At 40.0% G+C, this 26,931-nt stretch overlaps 1 protein-coding gene across 2 annotated transcripts; it reads right to left on the bottom strand.

Moving 5' to 3' along the window:
• Window positions 1-1,572: 1,572 nt before the first annotated feature.
• LOC116043183 lies at window positions 1,573-26,868 on the bottom strand. Of its 2 annotated transcripts, none has more exons than XM_031289687.2 (8): window positions 26,757-26,868; window positions 25,783-25,934; window positions 21,920-22,049; window positions 21,173-21,348; window positions 17,935-18,083; window positions 14,585-14,744; window positions 10,572-10,690; window positions 1,573-2,656 (listed from the first exon to the last, which is right to left on the bottom strand). In XM_031289687.2, exons 2-8 carry the CDS (start codon window positions 25,829-25,831, stop codon window positions 1,913-1,915), a joined length of 1,527 nt encoding a protein of 508 aa, XP_031145547.1. In that variant the 5' UTR covers window positions 25,832-25,934; window positions 26,757-26,868; the 3' UTR covers window positions 1,573-1,912. The 2 variants fall into 2 exon arrangements, with proteins under 2 accessions (XP_031145547.1, XP_031145548.1); XM_031289688.2 differs by having other exon boundaries at window positions 10,572-10,687; window positions 14,588-14,744.
• Window positions 26,869-26,931: the final 63 nt, after the last annotated feature.

Below are 26,931 nucleotides of genomic sequence, written 5' to 3'. Positions count from 1 at the left end.
GCAATTTTTTTTTGACTTATGAATTAATATCAATTGTATTATTGTGCAATTATTCCTGGATGCATTATGGTTAAGTAGATGATGGTCGCCTGTGGTAAAAGGGAAGGGGCATCGATACTCAGACATGTTGTCATGGTTTTTGTTTGTTTAAACCTACATTGTGTAATGTTTTTCTTTCACAAATATGTGCTCATTCATGTGTAATTACTTCCACCAACTAATCAAAGTATTCTCGTATGCGTAGAATCTGACATTTAGAATCATTCAGAATACATAGGAGCGACTCGCTTGAATGGCGGCCGCCATGTTGTGCCTCCATCTTTAAAATACATTAGCCAAAGAGGGACATACCTCCGCATTTCGCCCTTTTACACTCAGTGGCACCGTGACGAATGCCAGCTGGGAGATTACTCGCGGCTGCCGGCAGATTTGAAAGCCTTGAAGATGGAGGATCACGCCTATTCTCGAGGACATGTAACGGAGTCGCCAAGGAAGTGAAAAAGAGAATCAAAACGACAACGCGACAGGCAAAGCAACAAGACCAAAGTTAATATTGGAGTGGCTAGAACAATGGAGATACTAAGAGCTAATTTTGGGTTCGGCCACCGTAGGAGTTAAAACTCACTCGGAATGGGAGGGGCTAGAAAGTAATATTCAGTTGGTTGTCATATACAATTTCACCGCTAGACAGGAGAAATTCTTACACGATGTAGCTTTTAAGTGAAAATAAATCAGCTGAAATGAAGGCAACAGCGTCGGCGACTGTGGAGTAGCGATTCCATGCGAGTCAAGAAGCAGAGTTTAAAAGAGCACTACAGGCAGACTGTCTGACCAAGATTTGTACGTGAGAACATGTCTCAGGAAGGTTGTGCCAAAGAAAAAATGTTAAATACGAGAAAATTGATTAATGTGACAAGTTTTCTTAATCACTCAAAAGTGCCACTTATATTAATAATATTACTTACATTAAGAACAAATGTGTTTGTGGGGCGCCCTGGTAGCTAACCTGGTAGAGTGTGCGACGCATGTACCAAGGCTCAGTCCTTACTGCAGCGGGCCAGGGTTCGATTCCGACCTGGGGGCCCTTCGTACATGTCTTCCCTCTCGCTCCCCCGTTTCCTGTCTATAACTGTAACTTTAAATTAAAAGAAGAACACATTTTGCACGAGAGGTTCCCGCATGGACCCGTTGTTGTAAAAATCTGTTTTAAAACTGTATGTGTGAGAAGAGTTATGTCCATCTTGTACTGAGCATTACTCATCACAATATATCAGAGGTCAGTGTCTGGACTCAGTTGGTGGAAATGTATTTAGACCGGTGCTGCAACATGAGCTCACAGTCGGATTCTCTAACACTGGTTATAACACATTATTAACAGGGACGTAACGATGCATCGCCAACCGGTTACATGGATATAAATGTGTAAAGAGTGAGACAAGAAATGAATGGCGATGCGGTTTTTAAAACGGCCTAGGGCGTAACCTACTTTAGTTTTACTTGTTTGACTTCAGACGTGACTACGTCTTCTTAGTTTATTCATTTGAAGAGATTTTTTTTCTTCTATTTAATGAGTTCTTTTCATGTGGGATTTGTTTAAAAAAAATCTAATTATTGTTTTTTGATTTAATTTTGAAAGTTATTTGAGATAAAATACAAGTTGAGTGTCCCTTTTGATAAGAGGACACATCTGTTGTTCTGCACAGCTTCTAGAAATAAAGGAATATTTTTTAGTCATGTGTCAGCCGCTCAATCTGAAAAATCCTGAGAAAATGGCATCGTCAACTTAAAATCCTGAATTGAATCGGGAGTTGAGTGTATCGTTGAAAACACTATGGAATTGTAAAAAGACGTGAAACGGCGTAACGTCCAGCTGGAAAACAGCCAGACTTCTATGATAAGTTCTGTCAGACATCTATGGGCGCCTCATATATCCAGAGAGCTCGTCCACCTCGTCGTCCTCCTCATCTTCGTCATCGTCAGAGTAGGAAACAGTTGCTATGGAAACGTCCTTGGCGCCCGTAGTTTGTGAGGGCGGAGTTGGAATGGTGCGGTACACCTCTGAAGCAGAGGAAGACTCTGTCTCCACCTCTGCCACGTCCAAATGGGACTCCTCCTCCTCTTCCTCCCCATGCGTGCCGAAGGTTAATGTGAAGAGGTTGACATCCTGGCTGCCCCCGTCTCCCGCCACCTTCTCCTCCGCCTTCACTGGCTGGATTTTTCCTACAGTCAAAAGGTCTGCGTCTGCAGGACGGGGGTCTGAACTCGGCTCTGATATCAGCAGAGAATCCTTCAGTCCAGCAGGGGAATGTGTCTCTGCAGAGACGCAGGGTTCAGCCTGGGGATGGAAGAAGTCTGATGGCGTTTGGTTTGAGGAGAAGCTCGGCAGCAACGGCTCCGGCTCTGGGCATAAAGGAGCTGACAACAATGATGGAGATGAGGAGGAGGAAGAGAGGAGGTTAGTGCCCCTCCGCAGTTTATACCCTCCTCCTCTGCTCCCACCAGTGCTCTCTGTTTCACTCTGTGCATCGCTGTTGTCTGATGTTTGGCTGGTCCTCTTTTGGCCTGAAGAGGGCGCCGTTGGATTAATATCCAGGAGAGAAAACAGGGACGTCTTGCAGGATGGGACCACTACAACCCCTTCTATGTGATGGATTTCCTGAGACACAGAGAGAGAGAGAGAGAGAGAGAGAGAGAGAGAGAGAGATAGAGAGCAAATGAAATATGTTAAAACCAATAAGGCGGATTAACAGCAGTCCAACCATTGTTTATAGATTGCAGATATCCAACAGCCCTTCTGCCTGCTGCTCCCACACAACTGAAATATTTTGATTTTTAGTCAGCATGAAAGGAATCAGTGACATTTGATTACTTATTTCAATCCCTTTATCAAATGAATGGTACTTTGCTCTGGTAGGCTGGGACACAGAGTCCGTTATTGTATAAAGTACTTGGAAGCAATACTTGAGTTTTTTTTTTTCTTTTATTATATAAATTTCACATGAGAATTTAACCTTTTGGTACTAGAATAATAAGACCAATTGCTTTTTCAGTCCACTAGATGGAAAATTGAAGTGAGATGAACAAACCAGAATTTTTTTTTTCTTTAGACAAAACAGATGTTGACAAAGTTTTGCTTTGGGGACATCATTTGAATATGAGTTTGAATGTTCAGTTTGAAAAGCATAAATTCAAATGTTTATCACTGAGGTCATAGTTAAAGGTGTGTTTTCTCCTCCCCAATGCCCTCACAATATTTAAACACAGATGTCGTCCATTACAACACTATCACTGATTCACATGACCTCAATGCTCAAACATGGAAGTGAAATATCGCCCTTCCTCATGATGACACATGATGTCAACACAAAGTTGAGATTATAGGCCTCATTAAATTAGACTTCATGGCAGAACAGTTGTATTGGATTACATTATATTGTACAGGTGTACTTAATAAAGTGGCCACTGAGTGCAGTTGTGAATTCATTTTCTGTCAACTAATCAATGAATCCACTTAGCAGCTTAACATAAATGTTTCACTGAAGAAACAGTAATCAAAATTAAAAAAAATCCCCACTGGATATACTCTCATCTCCTTCATCTAAAACGCATATTTGATGCTTTCATTAGGGGTGGGAATCCCCAGAGGCCTCACGATACCATATCATCACGATACATATGTCACAATACAATATTATTGTGATTTTAAACATATTGCAATATTCTGTAAAATACTGCAATTTATAACCTTTTTTCCAACTTCAATTTTTTCCCAATTTCAAATGATGTCCCCAAAAGGAAACTTTGTCAACATCTGTTTTATCTAAAAAGATATATTTCTCTCTTTGTTCAGCTAACTTCAATGTTATTGCTGCAAAATGGGATTGTCAAGCAGACAAACTTACAAACACATATACAATCATAGATCCATACTTGGCGTCTGTGTATCGATACAGTATTGCCACGGAAAATATCACGATGCTACGCTGTATTGATCTAGCTTTCATATGTCAACACTTTGACTAACGTTAGCTTGGAGAGCAAATTCACCTGTTGGGTAGGGCTGCTCAATTATGGGAAAAATATAATCACGATTATTTTGGTCAATATTGAAATCATGATAATTTAACACGATTACTCATTGACTTCTGGAAAGATGTTGCAATTACTGAACTTAAAAAAACAGTGGAAAAAGTTAAATACAACCCTAAATCAGAAAAAGTTGGGACAGTATGGAAAACACAAATAAAAAAAGAAAGTAGTGATTTCTAAATGTACTTTGACTTGTATTTCATTGCAGACAATGTCAACACAAAATATTTCATGTTTTGTCTGGTCAACTTAATTTCATTTGTAAATATACATCCTTTCCTGTCATTCAGACCTGCAACACATTCCAAAAAAGGTTGAGACAGGAGCAATTTAGGGCTAGTAATCAGGTAAATTGGTTAAATAATGATGTGATTTGAAACAGGTGATGTCAACAAGTGATTGTAATTATGATTTGGTACATAAGCAGCATCCAAGAAAGGTCTAGTCCTTTAGGAGCAAAGATGGGCCGAGGATCGCCAGTTTGCCAACAAATACGTGAGAAAATTATTGAAATGTTTAAAAACAATGTTCCTCAAAGAAAGATAGGAAGACATTTGCTTATTTCACCTTCAACAGTGCATAACATAATTAAAAGATTCAAGGAATGTGGAGGAATTCAGTGCGTAAAGGACAAGGGCGCAAGCCTAAGCTGAACAACCGTGATCTCCGATCCCTCAGGCGGCACTGCACCAAGAATTGTCATTCATCTGTAAGCGATATCACCACATGGGCTCAGGATTACTTTGGCAAACCTTTGTCAAGTACCACAATACGTAGTTACATCCACAGATGCCAGTTAAAACTGTACTGTGCCAAAAGGAAGCCCTATGTTAAAAGTGTCCAGAAGCGCTGTTGACTTCTCTGGGCTCGGAGGCATCTGGGACGGACCATCACACAGTGGAAACATGTACTGTGGTCAGATGAATCAGTATTTCAGGTATTTTTTGGGAGAAATGGACGCCGTGTGCTCCGGACCAAAGAAGAAAAGGATCATCCAGACTGTTACCAGCAACAAGTCCAAAAGCCAGGGTCTGTCATAGTATGGGGTTGTGTCAGTGCTCTTGGCAAAGGTAACTTGCACTTCTGTGATGGCACCATTAATGCTGAAAAGTACATAGAGATTTTGGAGCACAATATGCTGCCTTCAAGAAGACATCTTTTCCTGGGACGTCCATGCATATTTCAACAAGATAATGCAAAACCACATTGTGCACACATTACAAAGTCCTGGCTGCGGAGGAAGAGGATACGGGTACTTGACTGGGCTGCCTGCAGTCCCGACCTGTCTCCAATAGAGAATGTGTGGCGCATTTTGAAGCGCAAAATGCAACAACGAAGACCCCGTACTGTTGCCCACCTTAAGACTTGTTTGCAACAAGAATGGGACAAAATTACAACTGAAACACTTCATCACTTGGTGTCTTCAGTCCCTAAACGTCTTTTAAGTGTTGTGAAAAGGAATGGCAACATTACAAAGTGGTAAATGCTTTACTGTTCCAACTTTTTTTGAAATGTGTTGCAAGAACCAAAATAGGAATTTTGTTTTTTTGAAAAAAAAAAAAAAAAACCAATAAAAATCATGAGGAACACATTCAATTATGTGCTGTTGTATTGTCTGCAATGAATTAAAGTGAAAGTACATTTAGAAATCAATACTTTCTTTTTTTTATTTGTGTTTTCCATACTGTCCCAACTTTTTCTGATTTGGGGTTGTAAATCAACAGTAAAAAAAACACATACAACTGTGAAATTTGCCTTAATACTTTTCCTATTCTTAACTCAACTCTTAGGCCTTTGGGGATGAAAGAGAACCCTAAGCAAAAACAAGGTAAAATAGGCCTAGATATTAATGGGTCCATATTGTATGATAAAAAATTGGTGGGAGATACTTGTAACAGTTTCTTCACAACAATTAATAGTAATGAGCTAAATAACAGTTTTTCTCGATTATTCTGTTTTTGTGATCATTGGGAGCTGAAATCATAATCACAATTAAATTTTGATTAATTGCACAGCCCTACTGTTGGGCCACAGACTAAAGAAAATGTCACCACCCAAACTAGCAGTCAGTCCGACCGGCGGTGACATGTTGCTGTTCCTAACACTACATTTGGTTTATCAAAGACGCTAGCAAAGCAACACAGGACAGAAAAATAAACACAGCAGAGACGTCAGATAGGTCGGACCTCCATGTTTATATGTATTTAAATGTTATAGTTATGATTGAAAATGACAACAGAAAATAAATACGTTAGCAGATTTCACATATCTCCGTAATTCGACGGCCATTTGTCTACCCGGAAGTGATTTTTGTGTTAGCACGACGTCACGGTGATGGGGCCTGATTAACTGACTAATCAAGTTATCTAACTGTTATAATTTTAGACACATTCAGAAGGATGTTTCCATTGAATGCTGTTATATCTTTACACACTCCATCAGTTGCTAAACCGAACCAAACTCTTAATGCATCACAACAGGAACAGCTGCTGACCCTCGTAGGGATTCTTGCTCAAAGACCTTTCGACAGAATGGATGCTTAGCTGTCCTTTAAGCCTGACCTCAACTTATCAGACTGTTCACATGTGTGTGTGTTCTGACATTTAACAAAAATGAAGCTGTATTCCTTCTGTGCTATCAGGCGACATGTTTCCCAGCAGTGGAAATGTTGCTGAATCATATTAAAGGAAGTGGGTTCCACAAAGTGCTGGGGAAAAGAAACTGTTGGTGAGCAACCAATAGCCTCCAAATTTCACATTTAATTTATTGGCCACATACAAGTCCGGGGTGAGGGGAAAGCCCCTCTACATCTCGGTGTCACTCCGGTTGACTTAAGGTAATTAATAATGGAACATGAAACTACATATTATTTTACCAAAAAGCATCCTCAAATCCCCCTCGCGAGACAAACACCACGAAAAATTAAAGGTTAACTGTAACCGACGCCCACACCCATACCAGTTCTTACATCCCAGCATGCTGTAATAAAATAAAGCCAATGACTGATATGAATTGAAGGTTTCAAAAGCTATTGGTGACTGCCAACTGAATAATGATCTCACTTTAGAAATTGTCAACCCCCTATGTTTTTTCCAGGTTCGTAACTTGCCTTGTAACAAAGTGCTAGGTGACACCAATTTAACAACTAGACTATTTATATATCCTAACTGTATTTTCATTCATTGAACCTTTATTTAAACTCGAGCGATCATTGAGGGGCAGCCCTCATTTACAATGAGACAGAGTGATTACAAAGACAACAACACAGAAAAGAATACGCCATCATAAGAAAGATGAAAAGACAATAGAACTTTGAAAATTTGAAAAATAAATTAGGATGATACGGATACAAAAGAAAGTACGATTATGTAAAGCAAGTACAAGTAGAAGTCTGCAAGTTTAAAACCAGATATCTAAATTGTCCAAAAGGCACAAGTGAGTTTATTTTAAGAAAGTGCTGTAACTTATTCCACGAGTCAGGTGCACTAAAACTAAAAGCAGATTTTCCAAGTTCAGACCGAGCTCGTGGAACATGAAAGAAAAACCAGTCTGATAATGTCCCTCTGAATAAAGCAGGATTTATGCTTCTGTGTTAAATCTAGGCCGTGGCTACATACGTAGGTACGTGGAGATACCGACCCTACGCTGTAGCCTGACGTGCACCTCTCGAAAAATGAAACTACACGTGGCAACGACGCACATCGCTCAGCCGTGGCTTGGTAGCATTGCATTACCCCGACTCATTTCCTGGTTCTCCTTCTCCATAAACAACATGAAATCAAGGAGAGGGTGCTACAGATTTCCCAGAAAGCTCAGGGGAGACACTTTGTTTCTCTCACTATGACTCTAGAGTCGCTACTCGCTCCGAAAGTAATCGCCGTCACTCTCTCACTCGCTCTACACACACTCCCCATGCACACACACCCACACCCTTAATCTGTAGTCTTTATGCATCAAAATGTCTCTACTACTGTCTGTAGTTCTGATACAGAAGCTGGTGAGGCAGGACCAGCAGAGCAGCAAGCTTTTCATTATTCTGCCGTTGAAACGCTTGTTGTGGTTCAGAATAATCATTATCACAGATTTGTTGTGTTCAATTAACATGGCAGAACCTGGCTGTTCTGTTGCATTAAGTCAACTGTATTAAATGAAAATTATTTTTATCCCCGTTTTTTCACCAGTGGGAAATTGTTTTCCTTCATTGTATCATCATTATTATTATTATTATTTAAATCGGAGCAATGTAAAACATTACCAGTTGTGGGCCTGATGCAGTTTAAAACTTTGAAAATGACTACAGAAATAGGTTGCAATTAAAGAATCGGAAAGGATGAGATAAGAGATTGTTGTTGAAATGTTCCAGAAGAAGAAATAATACATGTTTAAATTGTACAAAATTAGGGAGTATTTCTAATATGATATGGGATTTTATTTCAAATTTTACATGTTCAGAAAAAAGGATGGCTTTAGTTATTCCCCCAAGTCCAACAGAGTATTATCTTGGAAAGATAGTAACCAGTAAAGAAGGAAAAAGGCAATTATGTAATTGATCATACGGATTACTATTTATAAGTTTGTATGCACTTCAAACGTGAGCTTGATGTCCAGATAAACTCCAAGATTTTTTTTTTTTTTTACATTTATAGTCAGAAGGTGTGCATAAACCAGTTAAACAAGGAACTAAAGTCAGAAGAGAGTTTAGTGTCTATATAATAAATACTTGGGTCAGAGAACAAAATGACATAATCTGCATATAAGAGACAAGTAGAATGTTCACAGACTGTAGGTAAGTCATTAATGTACAGGAGAGTAATGTTTGGGGCCTGTTTGACACATAAGGAGAGAACATATTCAAAACAAAGTGAAAACATTGGAAGACTTTAACTCAGGAACATGATTTACAGTGTCAAGTGCGTCGATATTGCTGCAGTGACACCACTTTGCTTGAGGAAGGTGCACGATGAACTCCTTTTTCCCTTTGGTTTGGTGTTTGGACAACGTTCATCTATATATCAACAATAATATATATAAAATAATAAAGTCCTGGACAATTACTATATAACTGTAAATTACAAACTAGAAAATGTGATATAAAAACTAAAATACTTTTATTTTAGGAAGAAGACAAGAAGGTATCACACCTAAAATCATACATCAAACAAGACGATATATATGACATACTGTAAATCAAGATGTAAATATCAATGAATGAAAAAAAACAACAAAACAACACATTCTATTTGGGAATACTATCTAGCAGCTGGAGTTTAAACGTTGCCTTAAAGTCAGAAGGATTTGACTCCTTGATTAAAGGGGGTAGTTTCATGTATTTTATGGTTTGGCATCAACATGGTGTCCTAAAGGAGCACACTGTCTGGTTTCTGTTTCTGTGTCCACATTCAAAAGCAAACAACCTTACTATTCTCTCAGCCATTTAGTTCATTACAGTGTGTGTGTGTGTGTGTGTGTGTGTGTGTGTATTTTTATGTTTTGTAGATTGTCTTGTTGTGTTGATGCTTATACTGTATTCTTTTTCTGTTTATTCTTTGTTCTAATGTTTATGCTTATATTTTTATATCTTGTCATTTAATGTAAATCACTTTGAGTTTACGTGTAATGAAAGGTGCTATATAAATTACACGGACCAACAAACTAGATGAGAATTAAATAACATGCATAAAGGGTACTCAGATATGGAGTATTTCTTTAGATCTACAGGTCGCCCACCCCCCCTATCATTTACGTCTACACCACCACTGGCAGCTCAATAACAAGACAAACTAGGTACATCAAACATCTTGTTGCAAAAGAAAGAAAAGGAAATGGAAGAACAGCATGCTTGCCTGCAGCCGTCTGCCTTTTCGTCTTACACCGCAGTTCAACCACAACCATGGCACATTACACTCGAGTAATGTGCACAAAGTGTGTTTCCGCCTGCAGTTCTTTACTAATTTACTCAGAAAAAGTCAAACCACAAACAAAACGGCATATTTATTGTATGGTAAAGAAAATAACAACACATGTCAATCTGGATCGTGTTGAAGTACTTTAAATGACTACAATTAAAGTTGTCTATTCCACATCACACTACAGATGATTCTACTTCAAAGAGCCAATAGTGAGATGACAGAGATCTAAAACCACAGATGTTCTTGAGTAGCAACAACATGGAGACAGTACTGTACACCAATATGTTTCACTACTTTCTGGCGTCCAAAAGGACCTCTTTAGATCTACTGCTTTTTGAATATTATTGTTATGCTAGAGATGTGGCATGCCATTTTTCCAGTAATGACCTCTGACTATTTGCTCATTTCCCCCCCCAAAAAAAGACAATTAAAAAAGTGAGTGAAAACTTTTAAACCACCAATGAATTTACTAATTAACTTAGAGGGGCAGTGGGGTTCCTTCCAACAACTGCTTCCTTTAGTGCTGCAACACCAGCTACTGAGTTCAACACTACAATGAATGTGATTACTTACCAGGACTGATGGTAATGACCTCCTCCTCAGACAGATGAAACCAGTAAAGACCAGCAGGGCCACCAGGACCAAAACAAACATCACCAACAAAATCAACAAGGCTGCGATCCACAGGTCTGCAGAGAGGAGAGATGGGGCATCATGGGACATATTATTCACACAGAAACACAGAGGGAGCCAGGGGCCAAAATAAAATAAACAAATCACTTAAAAAAAAAAAACACTCAAAGATTTAGAAAATAAAAGGTTAAAAAAAGGTGCCAGTCATATACATATACATACATACATAGTTGTGCTCATAAGTTTATGAACCCATACTAAAGTTGACTAAAAAGAGGAATAAAAAAATCAACTTTTGGAAATTGATCTTAATGCCTTAATTAAAAAAATGAGGAAAAATCCAAACTTTAAGGACACCAATTTTCTTTGTGAATGAATAATGTATCCTAAATAAATAAATAAATGTTCTTCCTTAAAATACAGGGGGCATAAGTCAGTACACCCCTATGTTAAATTCCCATAGAGGCAGGCAGATTTTTATTTTTAAAGGCCAGTTATTTCATGGATCCAGGATACTATGCATCCTGATAAAGTTCCCTTGGCCTTTGGAATTCAAATAGCCCCACATCATCACATACCCTTCACCATACCTAGAGATTGGCATGGTTTTATTTCAGTTAGCCTAATAGCTGGTTTGATTTGCATTGAGAGATGATCTTATGGAAAGTACCCCATGTCAGCGCTGAGTGACACAAGTTCCAGCAGGAAGAGTTGATTTTGCTCCAAAACAAACTACAACAGTAAACAAATCATTTATTTGACTATTACCAGGTAAAATACGCTTCCTTCTTTTTCACATGTGGCCCTAATGGTCTTCGGACATTTAATATTCCATTAAACTAATGTTAACATACAGGGGGGGGGGAGACGTAGCAGCTATAGTGGAAGGTCCTGCATTCAGATTCCCATTTCAGAATAATATATATCATATTATTGTATAATAATTTAAGCATTAATGTGTTCATCACTTTCATGTTGCAACTGATAAATTATTTCATATACTGCTGGGTATTTTAACCTATAATACATCATCATTTATTAGTTAATAAATAATTTAAATCTGCAAAGTAATTAAAGCAGTCAATACATGTAGTGGAGTAAAAAGTAGAATATTTCCCTCTGAGATGTAGTAGATTAGAAGTGTAGCTTAATATGGAAATATTAAAGTACAAGTACCTTAAATAAATTGTAGTTAAGGGGTGGAGTGTGCGAAGAGGGGCAAGGAGGCATTTCATTGGTTCTTATTAAGGGACCGTGTGGCAGTGATTGGTGGGTGTTTTAACAGAATTACAGCAGCTACAGATGACAGATCTTTTTTCCTTATTTTTCAGAAACCATAAGTAAAGAAAAGAACATTTCAACAGAGGTCCGGGCTAAGCCCCCGATGTCCTCAAATCCTAGCGACGCCGCTGCCGCTCACTATCCAACCAGACAGGACACACTTATGCGAACACAGCTGATATCTAATCCGCGTGTCTGGTCACACAAGCCGCATTGAAAAGTAAAGTGTAACTTTAAAGCTTATAATTGCAATAAAACCTTTGTGAGTAACAAGGCACTACTCTGGCTACACCTGTTCAGGCATAAACATGTAGAAAACAGATATGTCAGTCTGCTCTCATCCGCTGCCGCTGTGTTACACAGCACAAATAGCAAACTGCTACAAACATGCTAAAACTTAAGATGTCTGATTTGTAGTCTAACTGTTTATCGCTTAAGCAAATTCTTGTAAAATCAGCTGGTTGCTAAGGCAAATCAGTCCCTTTGATATATATATATATATATATATATATATATATATATATATATATATTAGGGCCGGGACTCGATTAAAAAAATGAATCTAATTAATTAGAGGCTTTGTAATTAATTAATCGAAATTAATCGCATTTTAATCGGTCGGGTGTTTTGCGTTGAGGTGATATTTGAGGCTCGATGTGCTGCGGTGATATGCAAATTCCTTGTTGCATAGCTTGCACACAACCATGCTCTTGTCGACGCTTCCATCCTTTCGTTTTTTAAAACAAAATTTCCCATCCACGGGGCCAAGCAAAGCGGTCTCGTCAGCTTCTTCGTTCATGTTCACTGTGGTTTGTTGTTGTCGGAAGTCAAGAACGCTAGTTGGTGCTCCAGTATAATCGGTCCGTCGAAACTCATTCATTGAAAAACGTTCCGCGGTGCAAAAATAAGTGTGGTTAAAATTATGTTATTTATTTTTTGCGTAATTAATTAACGCGTTAAAGTCCCGTAATTAATTAATCTTAATTAACGCGTTAAAGTCCCAGCCCTAATATATATATATATATATTTCTTAAAGCTGCACTTTCATATGTCTCTTTGTAGCTTTGCTTATTTAAAGCTAATGTACTTGCACTTACTACTTGTTGTCTGGAGTTAGAACTAGGGGTGCACAATATATCGACTCAATATCGTTATCGCGATATCACGTTGCGCGATATTATACCGAAATTCTCGCGATAATTACGCGATATTTTGTTTGCGTTGCATCCCGCCCGACATGTACCCAAAGAGTATAGAAGCAACAAGAGGAGAAACTCAATAGAAAGTTGTGTTACATTCAGTCCAAGATGGCGGAGCTGCAGTTCCATTGCAAGCTGCAGCACAACGTTCTATTGAGTTTCTCCTCTTGTTATGTCTATACTCTTTGATGCACCTCTCGAAAAATACACATCACTTGGTAGCGTTGTATTTCCCCCCGACTCATTCCTGGTTCTCCTTCTCCATCAACAACATGAAATCAAGGAGAGGGTTAACTTCTCCTGCTCCAGATTTCCCACCGTGGTCAGAAAGAACAGAGGAGACACTTAAGTTTCTCTCACTAAGACTCTAGAGTCACTACTCGCTCGGAAGAAAATCGCCGTCACTCTCTCACTTCTTCCTCGCTCTACCACACACACCCACATGCCGGCTCGACGCACACACCAGAGCACGTATAAACATCAGCTGCGTGGAGCCTCCGCAGAACCAAAAAACGAAGCGAAAGAAAAGAAAGGACCTAAAGAGAGCGAAGAGTGGAGCAAAAAGAACACAAAAGTAAGAAAATGAGTGTTGCTCTGGGAGACGACGAAATAACAGAGACTGAAAGGAAACTTTAGAGGCCAAAAGTAACCCTACAGTCACATTAGCTACAAAAGAGAGCGACATGCACTCGTTTGTGGGTGCTCCGGGGCGTGCCTAGCCTACCCCTGGTTGGACACAATATATGAGATTAAATGCCAAACATATCAGATATATACATAAATATGATGTCCTGAAGCGTTGTCCGCCATCTTTAATTATTTTCTTCGACTTGAGCCACTGACATACGTCACGCTGCCCTCACGCTGCCTTCACTCTGATTGGCAGTCGCTCGTGGCCAAACGAATGGTAGCTGTCTCTTGTAGCTAATGTGACTGTAGGGTAATGCCTCCTCCTCGGTAGCTTGGAAATACTTTGGCTTTAAGCCAACAGATGTGCATTGCATTGTTTTTTATACTGTAGTGTATATACAACCAGTACAACATGTCCTGTTCTATAGACATGCTCTTTATTTATTTATTTTATACTGTCCAAGCAGTAAAACATGTCCTGTTCTGTAGACACGTTGGACCAGTCCAATATGACTGTCAGTTGAAATAAACCTTGTGTTGTAAGAAAACTTGTTTTATTTGTTATAAATCTATTTTGATGCGTTTTCCCATAACTTTGGTAATTTTACATATATTTAAAAATATTGAAATTATTATCGATATTGCAATATTCATTATCGATATCGCAATATCACATTTTTTCAATATCGTGCACCCTTAGTTAGAACCTTCAGGGTTGAAAGCACTTAATTGTAAGTTGCTTTGGATAAAAGCATCAGCTAAATGACATGTAATGTAATAACGTAATGTAGCATTTAAAAAACATAACAGTAGGAGACACATGCACACAAACACAGTGAGCTGTACCTGCGGTGAAGAGGCCAAGGGTAGAAGCACACACAGGTTGGCTGTACTTGGACTCCCTAGGAGCATATTTGTCTGAGAAGCAGACTGAGACACAGTACACTCTGCCAGAGACCAGATCCGTCAAAAGCACTTTTCCCAGAGACTTGGTGTCCTTAAACTGCACACAGAGAGAACACAGACAGATGTCAGAAAAAACAACATAACAAACACAGCATTACTACCATAGATTAAACCACAGGAAGCTATGTTTGAGAATGCTGTGGTAAGGTCAAGGGGCAACTTCTGGGCCTGAAAAAAAGTGAAATTGAATGGTTTAGTGCCTTAAACCTGCATTCTAACTTCCAGCATGGGGGCAATTCCCCTGGTTCCAAAAAGACGTCACATTCTAAGTTAAGTAAGTAATAGGGGTGCACCGATCCGATATTAAGATCGGATATCGGTCCCAATATTGATAAAATAGCTGGATCGGGATTGGAAGAATTAACAGATCCATGGGCCGATCCAGTTTTATTAGTTTTTTTTCCCTCTGTCGCACGTTTGTCCCATGCTGGAAGAGTTGAGTGTACAAATAAATAAGAATTCAACACATTACATCTATGTTATTTTGTCTTAGTTGGGAAAGTAATTTTTAGTTAGGAAAGTCTGGTGCCTTTAGTCTCTTCCACATGGTGGAAGGAAGGTATAAGGTGGAAGGTATACAGTGTATTATTAATTCAACAACGGTATCGGATCGGTATCGACAGATACACAAAGTCCAGGCATCGCTATCGGGACTGAAAAAGTCAGATCGGTGCTTCCCTAGTAAGTAAGACGTTAAGGTTATCAATAACACTAAGATGCCCTTGCTATATATTATTGGTGGCACTACTGGGTCTGAAAATATTGCTGAACCGTGGAGAAAACATTACGGTGATAATTGTTTTAAAAGTGACTGGTTAATGTTGGTGATCTTTCCAACAATGATGGTGTGGTTATTAGACCTGATGAAGTGTCCTATGCCACTGAGAAATAGGCAGCTAACAAAGCATGTGGCCTTGACCAAAGAACAGCAGAACATCATTAGTATGCTAGCCAAAGACTGATTCTATTTCATCTTTCCTATTAGTGCCTGTAGTCAAAGACAAAACCGGTAAAATAACCAGCATAGAAAATTACAGACCAATTGCCCTGGCACTTTGCAAAGTATTAGAACCAATCTGGTCAGATAGGCTTCAAGAATACCTCATAACCATTGAAAATCAATTTGGTTTCAAAATCGAACATGGCACAGTTGTTATTGAGTATAGAAGACATAACAGTACAATATTTATGTGTTGTCTGGATGCGTCAAAAGCCTTTGACCGTATAAATCATGGAAATTGTTGAATTAATTGAGTGAGGGCCCCCCCCCGATATCTGATAAAGATTTTGCACTTTTGGTATATGCATCAAACCATGCAGGTTAGATGGGGTAAAAGTATATCTGCACCCCTCTTAGTGACTAATGGGGTTCAACAAGGGGGAATACGGTCACCTCTTCTCTTCAATTTGTATATGGAGGATCTTTCTAGAAGTTAAAAGAGTGCAAAACTGGATGTATGGTGTGGGATAGTCTTATTAACTATCTAATGTACACTGATGACTCAGTATAGTGCTGGCCTACAGTATGGTGCCCACAGTACGGTGTGCAGTATGATATCACATTAAAATGAGTATTACCATGAACTTTCAAAAATTCAAAGCCTTAGAATTTTTGGGGGCTCGTCCGGGATCTTTTGTTTGCACGTTTTTCATTGTCTGTTGCGGTAAGGTTTGATATTTTTATATTGCCGTGTGCTGTCTCCGCAGCTTTGCTAGTGTGTGATTGTGAAACTGCTTCCTCAGTCTAGCTAGGGTAGTGTCCAGCTGGGCCTAAACAGCCTTTCCTTCGGACACTAATTTATTGTTTTGCCTTTTTTGTTTTCGGAGTCAATCCTGGGCGGAGACGGCGTTCTCCAAAGGGGGCTGGCGTTACAGGGTTTCGGCCGCTGATGTGTTGCCTGTAAGTTGCCCCGAGCCCGGCGCGGCTTCAGAAGATAAACAGGGATTAGTGGTGGTTAGGCAGGTTCCGAGGAAGTTTTTGTTTCCATAAGGCGAGGCTGGAGACTTATTGTTTGGGCGTATTAATATCAAATGTGCGTGTTCAGCGTGACTGTGCTTGTGTTATGGGTGATGGCGGCTTTTGAGTTAAGTACATTTGTGTCAGACCCGACCTTAGCTAAGTTTGATAAATGTACAAAGAAAGATCTGCATGAGATAGCACAAAGTACGGTATTTCTGTGTAAGTTTCCCTCCGAAAAGCTGAGCTAAAGGCTTTTGTGTTTACTGGTCTCTTTAGTCAGGGAGTTTTCTCTGCACCCGTGAGCGGCCCTGATCTAGAGGTGAGTGAACCTGATGTAACAGAACAGCCTCTTAATGTTACTCCGGTTGTTCGACCTGAGGTCGAGGCAAGTCGAACGAAAAGCCGGAAAAAAATTCAAAACCTGCAGGTGGCACTTAATGTTATAAGAGATAGGGCATATGTGAGACTACTAATGAGGTGAATTTAATAAGTACACTACCTGATTTTATTAGATATTGTAAGAGCACCCCCAAATACCAAAATACAGTATCTGCACAGCTCACAGGTAACTTAAGTTCAATTTCAATGCCTCTTCTCACCTGTAACAACACGCCCACATCAACACAGCAGTGCTGTCATGCTTCAACTTATTGATCCTGATGGCACAAGTGGTCTCTGTTTGCCAAAAAGGTTGCTTTCACTACCTCGTTTAAATCTAACCCTGAAGCGTTTCGTTGGATAGTCCGGTTCGTTTGGGCAGATGTGAAAGCTCAGGTTTTTCACCTTATTCCGAAAAAGACGGTATTCCGACTAAGCTGTTATGTGGCTAATGAAAGTGAATATTCCACTTATATTCCTGTTTACATGTAGCCGTGCAAAATACAATTTTTCTGAAGTTTAACAGCGGTGGCGGACTTGTTGAACCATGCGACCGCAGCCTACTTGAGACGTATATTTCGAACGCGCTGTATACACATCCAAAGAATGCCTCTAAAACCTGAATAATACCGAAATATCCCACATCTAAATCGGAAAATGCTATATTTGGATAAAGGCCTTATTCGGAATATCCAACCAGAATATGCTGTTTACATGACCCGTATCAAATTCAGAATATTGTCATATTCGGAATAATAGTGGAATATTGGTGTGCATGTAAACGTACTCAATGTTGCAACTTCCCCCCCGAATCGCCACCGAACTATAGGTGTGAAAGCTCCCTAAAACTCTTATGACTCTGTATGTGAGTATACAGTATGTACAGCACCTGAGCTTTGTCTGTATTGTTGCTCTTGATCATGAGTGTGTACTGCAGAGAATCATAGATCTTCTTAAGGTGCTCCATGGGAGGCTGAAGGTCCACACACAAGTCTCGTCCACAGGGCGTCACAGTCAGCAGCGGCAGATCCATGTCAGCTGGAGGACACAGACACAGGGACAAATAAGATCATTTTGTTACATGAACTCCAATTTCCATCACACAATGGGTTACCAATAGTTCATTCAAATTGAGGAAAGATAACCACTATAAAAATGCCGCATTAAAGTAGACTTATTGATGTGCAATTCCTCTGCTCATGAATGCAGGTACCAAACAGTAACCAAAACCAAACAGGTTTATGCAAAGTCATTTGATGCAACACATCTTCAATAGAAGTCTCTCATAACTTCGAGCAAAACACTTTCAACAGAGAACCTGTAAGTAAATAAGTTCAGGGAGTAAAGCAAGTTATTTATTTTATTTATTATTTTATACTCTTTATTGATCCCCAATGGGGAAATTACAATTGTGCATAACATTTGAATTACTATAAATTGCAATACATTTAAAATCCAGAGCTGAAAAGTGTTATCTTAATGACCATTAGGATAACACTGAATTGACTGTCTCTACAGAGTTCCATACTCTGCAAAGATGCATTTTTTAAATAAAAGCCGTGCTTTTTTGCTGGTTTATATCATGCAGATGGCGGCGCCAAAGACGCAGCGACATGGAGCTCTCACTGCAAACTGCCTACAGAGAGGAGGTACAGACACTAACCACCTGGTCGTCAACAACCTCATCCTCAACACAAGACAACCCAAAAGAAATCATTAAAAAAAAAAATCAGGAAAAGCAACAACAACAAAAGAAACACTCCGCGATGGTCCGTGTGTAAATGGAGTGGAGGTGGAGAGGGGTTCCAGTAGGGATGTCCCGATCGGATCGGAGCCGATATGGGCATTTTATAACTGATCGGGGATCGGCAGGCACCCCGATCACCTTACTCCGACCATTTCTGTCAGTAAATTCTACTCCATTCTAAGAAGCAGTTGATTTTGTATGTGAGTTTTATAAAAATGCAAGCTGCACTAAGTTAAATAAACTAGTTACTTTGTTTACTTACCAAAAAAACGGTGTGCAGCTCTATTATCTAGGCAAATATAAGTATCGGATTGGGACTCGGTATCGGCAGATATTTAATATTTTTCAAATCGGATCGGGATCCGTGGCTAAAAAAGCTGATCGGGGCGTCCCTAGTCTCCAGCTTTAATATCCTGGGAGTCTACATCACGGAAGACCTGACCTGGAGCCTGAACACTACCTACATCAGCAGAGACCCCCAGAGACTGCTGATCACTTTCTACCGCTGCACGATAGAAACTATTTGTTTTTTGTGATTAACTTTTTTTTTAAACATAATACAAAACATACAACTCGCAACATGAACAAATCCCCTCCCCCGTCTGTCATCACGACCCACCCAGACAAAAATTAAGAAAAGAGGACACAGTCACTACAATACTCCCGACCATTCGACAAAATAGTGACAAAGTAGACAATAAACCATAAACCGAATAAACATATGTATAAATGACAACACCATAAGCCTATCATACACGTCTCTCCCCAGCACAGAGCTACCTAGGAGCCCTCCAGAAAGCTCAGGTACTTTGCATTGGTTTAGGAAAGCCACAACTAGGGATAGAGCGATTATCGGCCCTGACCCATTATCGGCAGTTTGTAGACTTTCTGTTTCAGCGTTTTATTTGCCTGATAACCGATAAAGTTAATGCCTTAAAAAGTGTTCTACTTTGGCTTCTCTACAGCTCTGTGTCTGTCCCTCTGCTTCAGTTTCACTCATCACTGAGTCTGACTTAATGTCCCCCCCCCACAACACTATCTCACTATCTTTTACTGGGTATTACGTTGAAAGTTTCTCATTTATTAAATGATTGCTTAAAGGTGCAATATGTAACTCGAAAATCAGGTGGGTTGCCAGGCTGAACCCACTGTCACACAGGACAAGACGTAACAGAAGAAGACAATCATGACAAGCGAAGACAATGTAAGTGCATCGTAACAATGTACCTGTCACGGTGGTTGTTGCAGAGAAAGTCAACCGATGTAGCCCGCCCCCCGGCCACTCCTCTGGTCGGTAAAGTTAGCAGTTAGCGTGTGTTAGCATGGCGGCGTTAGCCAGCACCAATCGGTATAATCGGTATCGGTGTCAATGTTTTGCCAGTAACTAACGCGAGTAACGTTACTCTATATTAATTTAATGAGAATACCCAAACGTTTAAATTACTTAAAATGCAATTCCCTACTAACTTTGGTATACGTTAAAAGTGAAGCTAGATGCTTACCTGTTCAGAAGGAAATTAGCCAACTCGGTCTCTAAGCTGTCTCCATTTTTCAAATGCATCTCTAATATTTACCCATGTTTTATTACGGTATTTACTCTGGTCATGCAACTGTTTAGAAACATGCCGAGGTTTTTTAGGTCGTGTAGAAGCCATCTCCGTTGATCCCCTTCGTTTGTGTGCTGCTTCCTTGGCTGTACTACAGCTGTAGCGTGCTGGGTTTACGTTTTTAAGGGTATATCTGGCAACCCGGCCTGGCTGTCAAACTGGGCAGTTGATAACAACACACAGGCCAAAACACAAACAGAAATTCCATCACAGAACGTAAATTTCAAATTTCAAATTTCAAAAAAAAAAAATGACATTAGCATTGTTGTCAGAAAAGATAGTATTTCAGCTTAACATGTTTCCTTAATATCTGATGAGGCATTGGTGTCATTTTGGGATTTATTACAGTACATATATTACATATTGGACCTTTAAAGCATTTAAACAAAGTTTTGTGTTGGAGTTTGTAATTTTCCCAAATCTTAATATTGACTTAAATGTTTGTCTCCACTTTTTGACGTTCATTTTCACTGTAAATGCATATCCGTTCAAAATACGGGTTATCGGTTTCATTAACTACTAAAAATCGGTATCGGCCTTGAAAGAACAGTATCGGTCGATCCCTAGCCACAGCTAATGACACAAGGAAGAGACACGAAAAGAAAACCCCAAATGGAAATGAACTGAAGAAGATTTTCTGCTACAATTGACAAGAAACAGAAGATCAAATGGAGAGAAAAATGGTGGTGGTGTGGCAGGAAGAGAAGAAGAAGACCCTCCATTATGTTTCCCTGTTAATTAAAATCTCGTAGTTTCAATAAAGTGCCACTTACCGTCTCTGATTGGCTTATAATCATCTCGGGTGACTGGTTCCGAGTGCTGTGCGTCCAGCACTGCTTTAATCTCGATATAGTAGGACTCATTTGGGTTAGAGAAGGCCTCTGTCAGGTTGCAAACCAGTGGGTGCTGGACATGCTCGCAGCCAGCCACTGGCACCCAGGAAAGCCCCCTTCAGGACCGGAGAAGAGGGAAAGAAGCAGACTTAGAGGGTCAAAAGAACAAGTCTTGTTTTTAAAGTTTTGTTTTGAATAAGCTTTCGGTAATGCTATCTATTAACACTTGCGGTTTCATTGTGAAGGCCTTTACATTCAAATTTATTTATTAGGAAGCGCATGCTGGAACTGGTGAAGAATGAAGCTGTAGCTTTACCCGCTGTAAATAAACGGAGGACAACAGAAAGCACTATTTAATGTGGATCGTAACATTTGGCCGATATCCGATCCACTTTTTACTGTTTGCATGACATGATGGTTCAGCCATTAAGCATTTGCTCTAACCTGCTCGGAGCACTACATGGATAGAAAGACTTAATACTACAACTTAGTACTTCTCTGTGACTGACAACTTTCCCAAACATCTTTGGGTATGTGTCCGAGAACAAACTCTGACTAACATCTGTGATCCTTTTTCTGTTAAAACACAAACTGCCCGCTTCCAAAAGGCTCTACAGATAGTCCCCGGGACACTGTCAGTATACAGTGTATACACAAGTACAATCACAAACTACAGGTAACACCTACCGAATTGTGTGAACGCTGACATGGTAGTGGACTCCTGTGGGTGTCCTGGGTCCAGCCTCCCATTTCAGCACATGAATGAAATGGACTGAGGACAGAGTCATGTTGACAGGCTGGGGGAGTTTACTCATAGCTGGAATACAAACAAACAGGACATTAAATGGATATATACCTACAGTAGATTTCCATTTTCATATGCACCTCAGTCAACCACCTCAACTATTTGAATTATTAACATTGTCAATATTTCTTCTATATTTGCTAAACCACACTGTGTAATCCAGAGATTTGTTCTTCTTGCATAGATTTAAATATGCCACTTAGAGTAACTTGTAATCACATTATAATGCCTTATAGCAGTGATTATGCATTATAAAATGAATACAACATATTAAAATGATAAGAACTAGAATACACTATAATCCTGATAAGAATATGGTAGTCAGTAAGTGATGAGCAATTATAAAGTATTATGATACCTGACCTTATAAGTCATTATAAAATGGTTTATGATGTGTTATGATTCTTGTTATAAAGCATTATGATTACTCACAAGTGCTTATAACTATGATTATTATTATTATATATATACACATGCATTATAGACACAAAGTGACCAGCAAGAGTATGAAATCAGTCCGTCCAGAAAAACGCGATCACATAATTCAATACATAATCAGCCAAACTCCGCATATTTATGCGGGGGCCGCATTTTTTTCAAATACGCCGCACTTTTTTCGATTTCCACGCAAAATATGCGGGGCTTGCATGATTTCATAATCCCCGCATTTTCGTTGAAAAAAAGTCACATATATCTTAGCAGAAAGTTGAAAAATGTTGCATTTACTTCACACAAGAGCAGCCATTTTCCCCTGTTGCCATGGGAACGTTATGAAGTGACGTTATGAAGTGACGTAATTACGCGACGTGAACATCATCGAAAAGCTGCAAACCCCGCGATGAAGCCACGAGGAAACCGCAGTTTTTGCAAGTTCCCACAATTTCATCGCATAAAATTGCATAAATATCCCGCATATTCTATAGCATTTTTTAAGAAAATGTGCCGCATAATCAAGGATTTTTGCCCGCAACAATCACAAAAAAACTTTTTCTGGAAGGACTGGTATTATGATACTTGACCTTATAAGTCATTATAAAAAGCCTTGATAATGTGTTATGATTAAAGTTGTGATGTAGTTGTATTGAGATTGACCTGCAACGCAATTTTTCACATTTCATTTTACTGATAAATGTGTTGGTGATAAATACACAAACTACAATGTGCTGCTTATTATAGTTCACAATCTCATTTTAATTGAATGGTGCTTTACAAATGCACAAATGTGTATCAGAAATGTAAACAAAGTATTATTGCTGTCAACGTGCTGTATTACTGCCTCTGCCTCACACAGGCTATCCCTCACTCACACTTTTTTTTTGTTTACACCGAAATAGCAATCATATCTAAGGTGTTCAAACGTCCATGGACAGGAGAGTTTCTAACTACCCAACACCCATTGCGGAGAAGACTGAGTGATGAGGGAACCAGAGAGAGAGGAGCTCACAACACCCGCACAAGCACTATTTGTTTTTACGAGGTAAATAGTTCTATATAATTTTTTATTTTTTTTTTTCAAAGAAGCGTTCTCCGCTCACTGCTGTCATATCTGTAACTCTCTCACCCAAGTGAGGGAGCAATACTGCAGCATGTAGCAAATGTCGGAGCTGACATTGGGCTCGTTCGAGATGAGCTGAGCTGAAACTGTAAAGTAGACGAGAGCAGGCGGTGGCAGCAGCGGGCGGTGAGAAAACTCCACGGTCTAGTCGGACAGATTAAAGCTGTTTCCTGCAGCCTTCAGTCTGAACAGGAAGTTACAGAAACACTCACATCCTGTTAGGTCAGATTAATAAAATGTTATCAGACCCATATATCAGCTCCTACACAGTCTCCAGCTGTTTGTATTATGACAGAGTAGCTCTTAAAATGCTCTACATGTCATCTGTTGCCGGTTAATTAACAACAGACTCTAGATTATCTGTAATCGGAACAGATTTAGTCTCTCTGACTTCTAAACATCACCATCAGCCACACAACATGTGTTCTGTACAGAATAAGCCTTTAAATTGGACAAATAGCAATTAAAATCCCTCTGATTCAAAAACAATAAAAAGTTTATGTAAAACGTCATAATGCTGAGTCGATTCTGAACCAATCAGCTGTTAGATCAGCCGAGAGGCAGGCGTTTCCCAGCATGCCCTGGGACCGCCTGGGTCTTGTAGTCGGTGAAAAGCAACTGAGGTTATTGTTGCCCACGTATTCATGACGTCAGAGCAAGTCGGGATCAAGTCGGATACAAATCTAACCGGCATGCATTGGGCGGCGATCGCCAGGGATCGATTCTGCTCAGACCTAGCTCATCTCCAACGAGCCTGCTAGCACTGTTGTAAAAATGCAAATAAATCAGTGAATGCATGGGCAATTAGGTGATATCCTGGAGTTGTGGTGTTGAAATAAAACCCTGTCCTTTTTGTCTGAGACCGAGACAACTGAGTAAAAATGTGGTCGATTTTGTGACTAGACTAAATACAAGACTGCTGAGGTCTATCAACACAGCTCTGCCGACCGGAAGTGCAGGCAATCCGGATGGAGACAGAAACAGTGAGGAGAAGAGAGGAGGGCTAACGCTAGGCTAAGGCTAACTCCTTATTACTACACAGCATCCCCAATGTATCTTCGGCAGCGGATCACCACCCGTAGATATATTATGGACTGCACCATCCTGATTTTCACGGAAACATGGTAACAGCAGCGCTATGCAACAGCACATGCTGACTATGAGTGTGAGGCTACGAAAGCGAGACACACAAGTGTAGATGACGTTATCCATGCAGTGAACCAATCACTCACAGACCCTCCCCCTCTCACACACATTGGCCAACTCTGGCAGACTCGCCCTCTCCTCCTTTTTCAACATGAAATAATAATCAAAAAAAGTCAGCAAATTTGCAGGTCGCACATGCGAGAATAGTTGTGAAAAATACTCGCACCGTCTCAAAAAATGATCGCAAAAGGCGACCATTTGGTCATGACAGTCTGTCTTTGAATTTCCGGAGAAACCAGACCCACGTGATGCGTTCGTCCAATCAGCTGCCGGTTTTCATTTGTTATGGAGACGTATTACGTCTCGTCGCTTTGATGTGTTCCGAGGCCCTTTTTTGACCAACTCGGGAGACCGATCAGTCCAACTGCCTTTTCTGCCGAGGGTCGGCCATCTGGTCGGTGTGTCTCGACCTTTAGACTCCGGTCCCTCCTCCGCAGCGCTGTGGAGGAAGGTCTGGCAATGCGAGACTATGTGAACAGTGAACATTACTTAATTATTGTATGTGGCGTTATCTTTTGCGGGGTGCAAATGTTCTACCAAAACAAGTTTTTTTCTGAGACTATTTTGAAGAGCCAGCGGGGATGCTGGCAGGGAGCAACGCCAGTGTAGTGCATAATAACCGATGGAATGCCCGGTTTGTACCGTCTTTTCCTCTCTCTGCGTTTAAGTCCAGCTCTGCATCCCCTCCTTCTTCTCCTCCTAATTAATTCTTCAGTGAATCCTAGTGTTCCTCAGTGCTAACAGCTGTTCCCGAGTGTAAACAATGGAGCCCTGGCCGAATGGGTCTCCCATTGCGAAGTTGTAAAGTCAAACCACAGTACAAGTATGAACCTGAAAATGAGCATATGTCTCCTTTAAACTGGACCTCATAGCAAACACCTCATGTCACACACAAATTTAAAACGACAACGTTGTCTGCAGAGGAGGTGTCTTTTCAGGGTTATGATGAGACTGAGGCATAACATCACCTGACGGTGTACTCACCTGGCAGGACCAGAGGCAGCCATGCGAGCATCCAGATGAGAGCAGTCATGACAGGCAAACCATCCCTGCTCCACTGCTATCAGCCCCTCAAGCAAGTCACCACCACACCTCATCTCTGGACTCTCATGCTGCTTTCACTTTCCTTATTAACACTACAGTATGTAATAACAAATCAGGAATTGACGTGACTACTGCGACCTTTTGTAGTCACATCATCACATGTCATATCAAGTGGTTAAATAACTCTGTTTGGAAAAGAAAAGCGCCTGCGAAATGAATGTTAACCCTAATGGCAATGTGATGAATGTCAAGTGGGTAATACACTTTAGTGAATTATTGTTTACTGGCACTCACTGGAAATCCTAGTCACGATTTCTACTTAGCATAATCTTACATTTCAAGATTACGCCAAATTACTGTAATAACATTAACATTAACTGGTATACGTGCAGTTTAGTGTCACAAATTCCTCATACAATGTCCTACGTGCAGTTTAGGATCCCAAATTAACCCTAACCTTAACTTGTCTCAAATAAGACCCTCATCATTTGGGACACTCAGTTTTTGGAAAATAATTTGTGACACTAAACTGCACGTAAGCCACGTTAACGTTACCATTTTACTTTCATATTGTAACCACAAAGAATATGTTGCAAAATACTTTCCTTTTGCCTGTTAGCTTAAACCACCCAGTTTAACGTTACTTTCATTACAAAACACGTTGAAATCCCACTGAACTTCCAAACACTGACAACGGTAAGGTTATTTAACGTTCCTCTGCCCAGAAAAATATTCGTCTTTTTCTCAAGACGCCCACTCGCCGGTGGAAATGTACCTAGCGCTAGCTAGCTAACGGACTAGCATTAACTTTGTCAGCATGTAGCTAAACTAACTAGCAAGCTGAAGCTTTTAGAATAGGTCGAAAGCTACAAACTGTTAGTAACATTCAATGGTAAGTTTAATATTACAGCTACCTGTACTGAAAAGCGTTTCCATGTTTATCCACCAATTTCAGACAAACAAACACACAAACACACTGGACCCACGTTACAGCTGCTCCTGTTGCCTTTAAGGAACCATAGTTTAGCTCGGCGATGTGGCTTTTGGCACACTGACTGGATAGTTAAAAAAATAAGGACAACACAAAAT

Source organism: Sander lucioperca, chromosome 8 (genome assembly GCF_008315115.2).
Source record: "Sander lucioperca isolate FBNREF2018 chromosome 8, SLUC_FBN_1.2, whole genome shotgun sequence".
Classification (NCBI taxonomy): domain Eukaryota; kingdom Metazoa; phylum Chordata; class Actinopteri; order Perciformes; family Percidae; genus Sander; species Sander lucioperca.
The sequence above is the reverse complement of the archived record's forward strand: the minus strand, read 5'-3'. Positions and strand labels throughout refer to the sequence as shown.

What these genes read in the sequence shown, in the direction of transcription:
- LOC116043183 (XM_031289687.2), bottom strand. Translation starts at nt 25,831, where the DNA reads ATGACTGCTCTCATCTGGATGCTCGCATGGCTGCCTCTGGTCCTGCCA. An exon ending in GTCAGCGTTCACACAATTCG is followed by an intron (nt 21,349 to 21,919) that starts GTAGGTGTTACC and finishes CCGGTCCTGAAG; the next exon opens with GGGGCTTTCCTGGGTGCCAG. An exon ending in TGGCCTCTTCACCGCAGGTA is followed by an intron (nt 10,691 to 14,584) that starts CAGCTCACTGTG and finishes CTCTCCTCTCTG; the next exon opens with CAGACCTGTGGATCGCAGCC.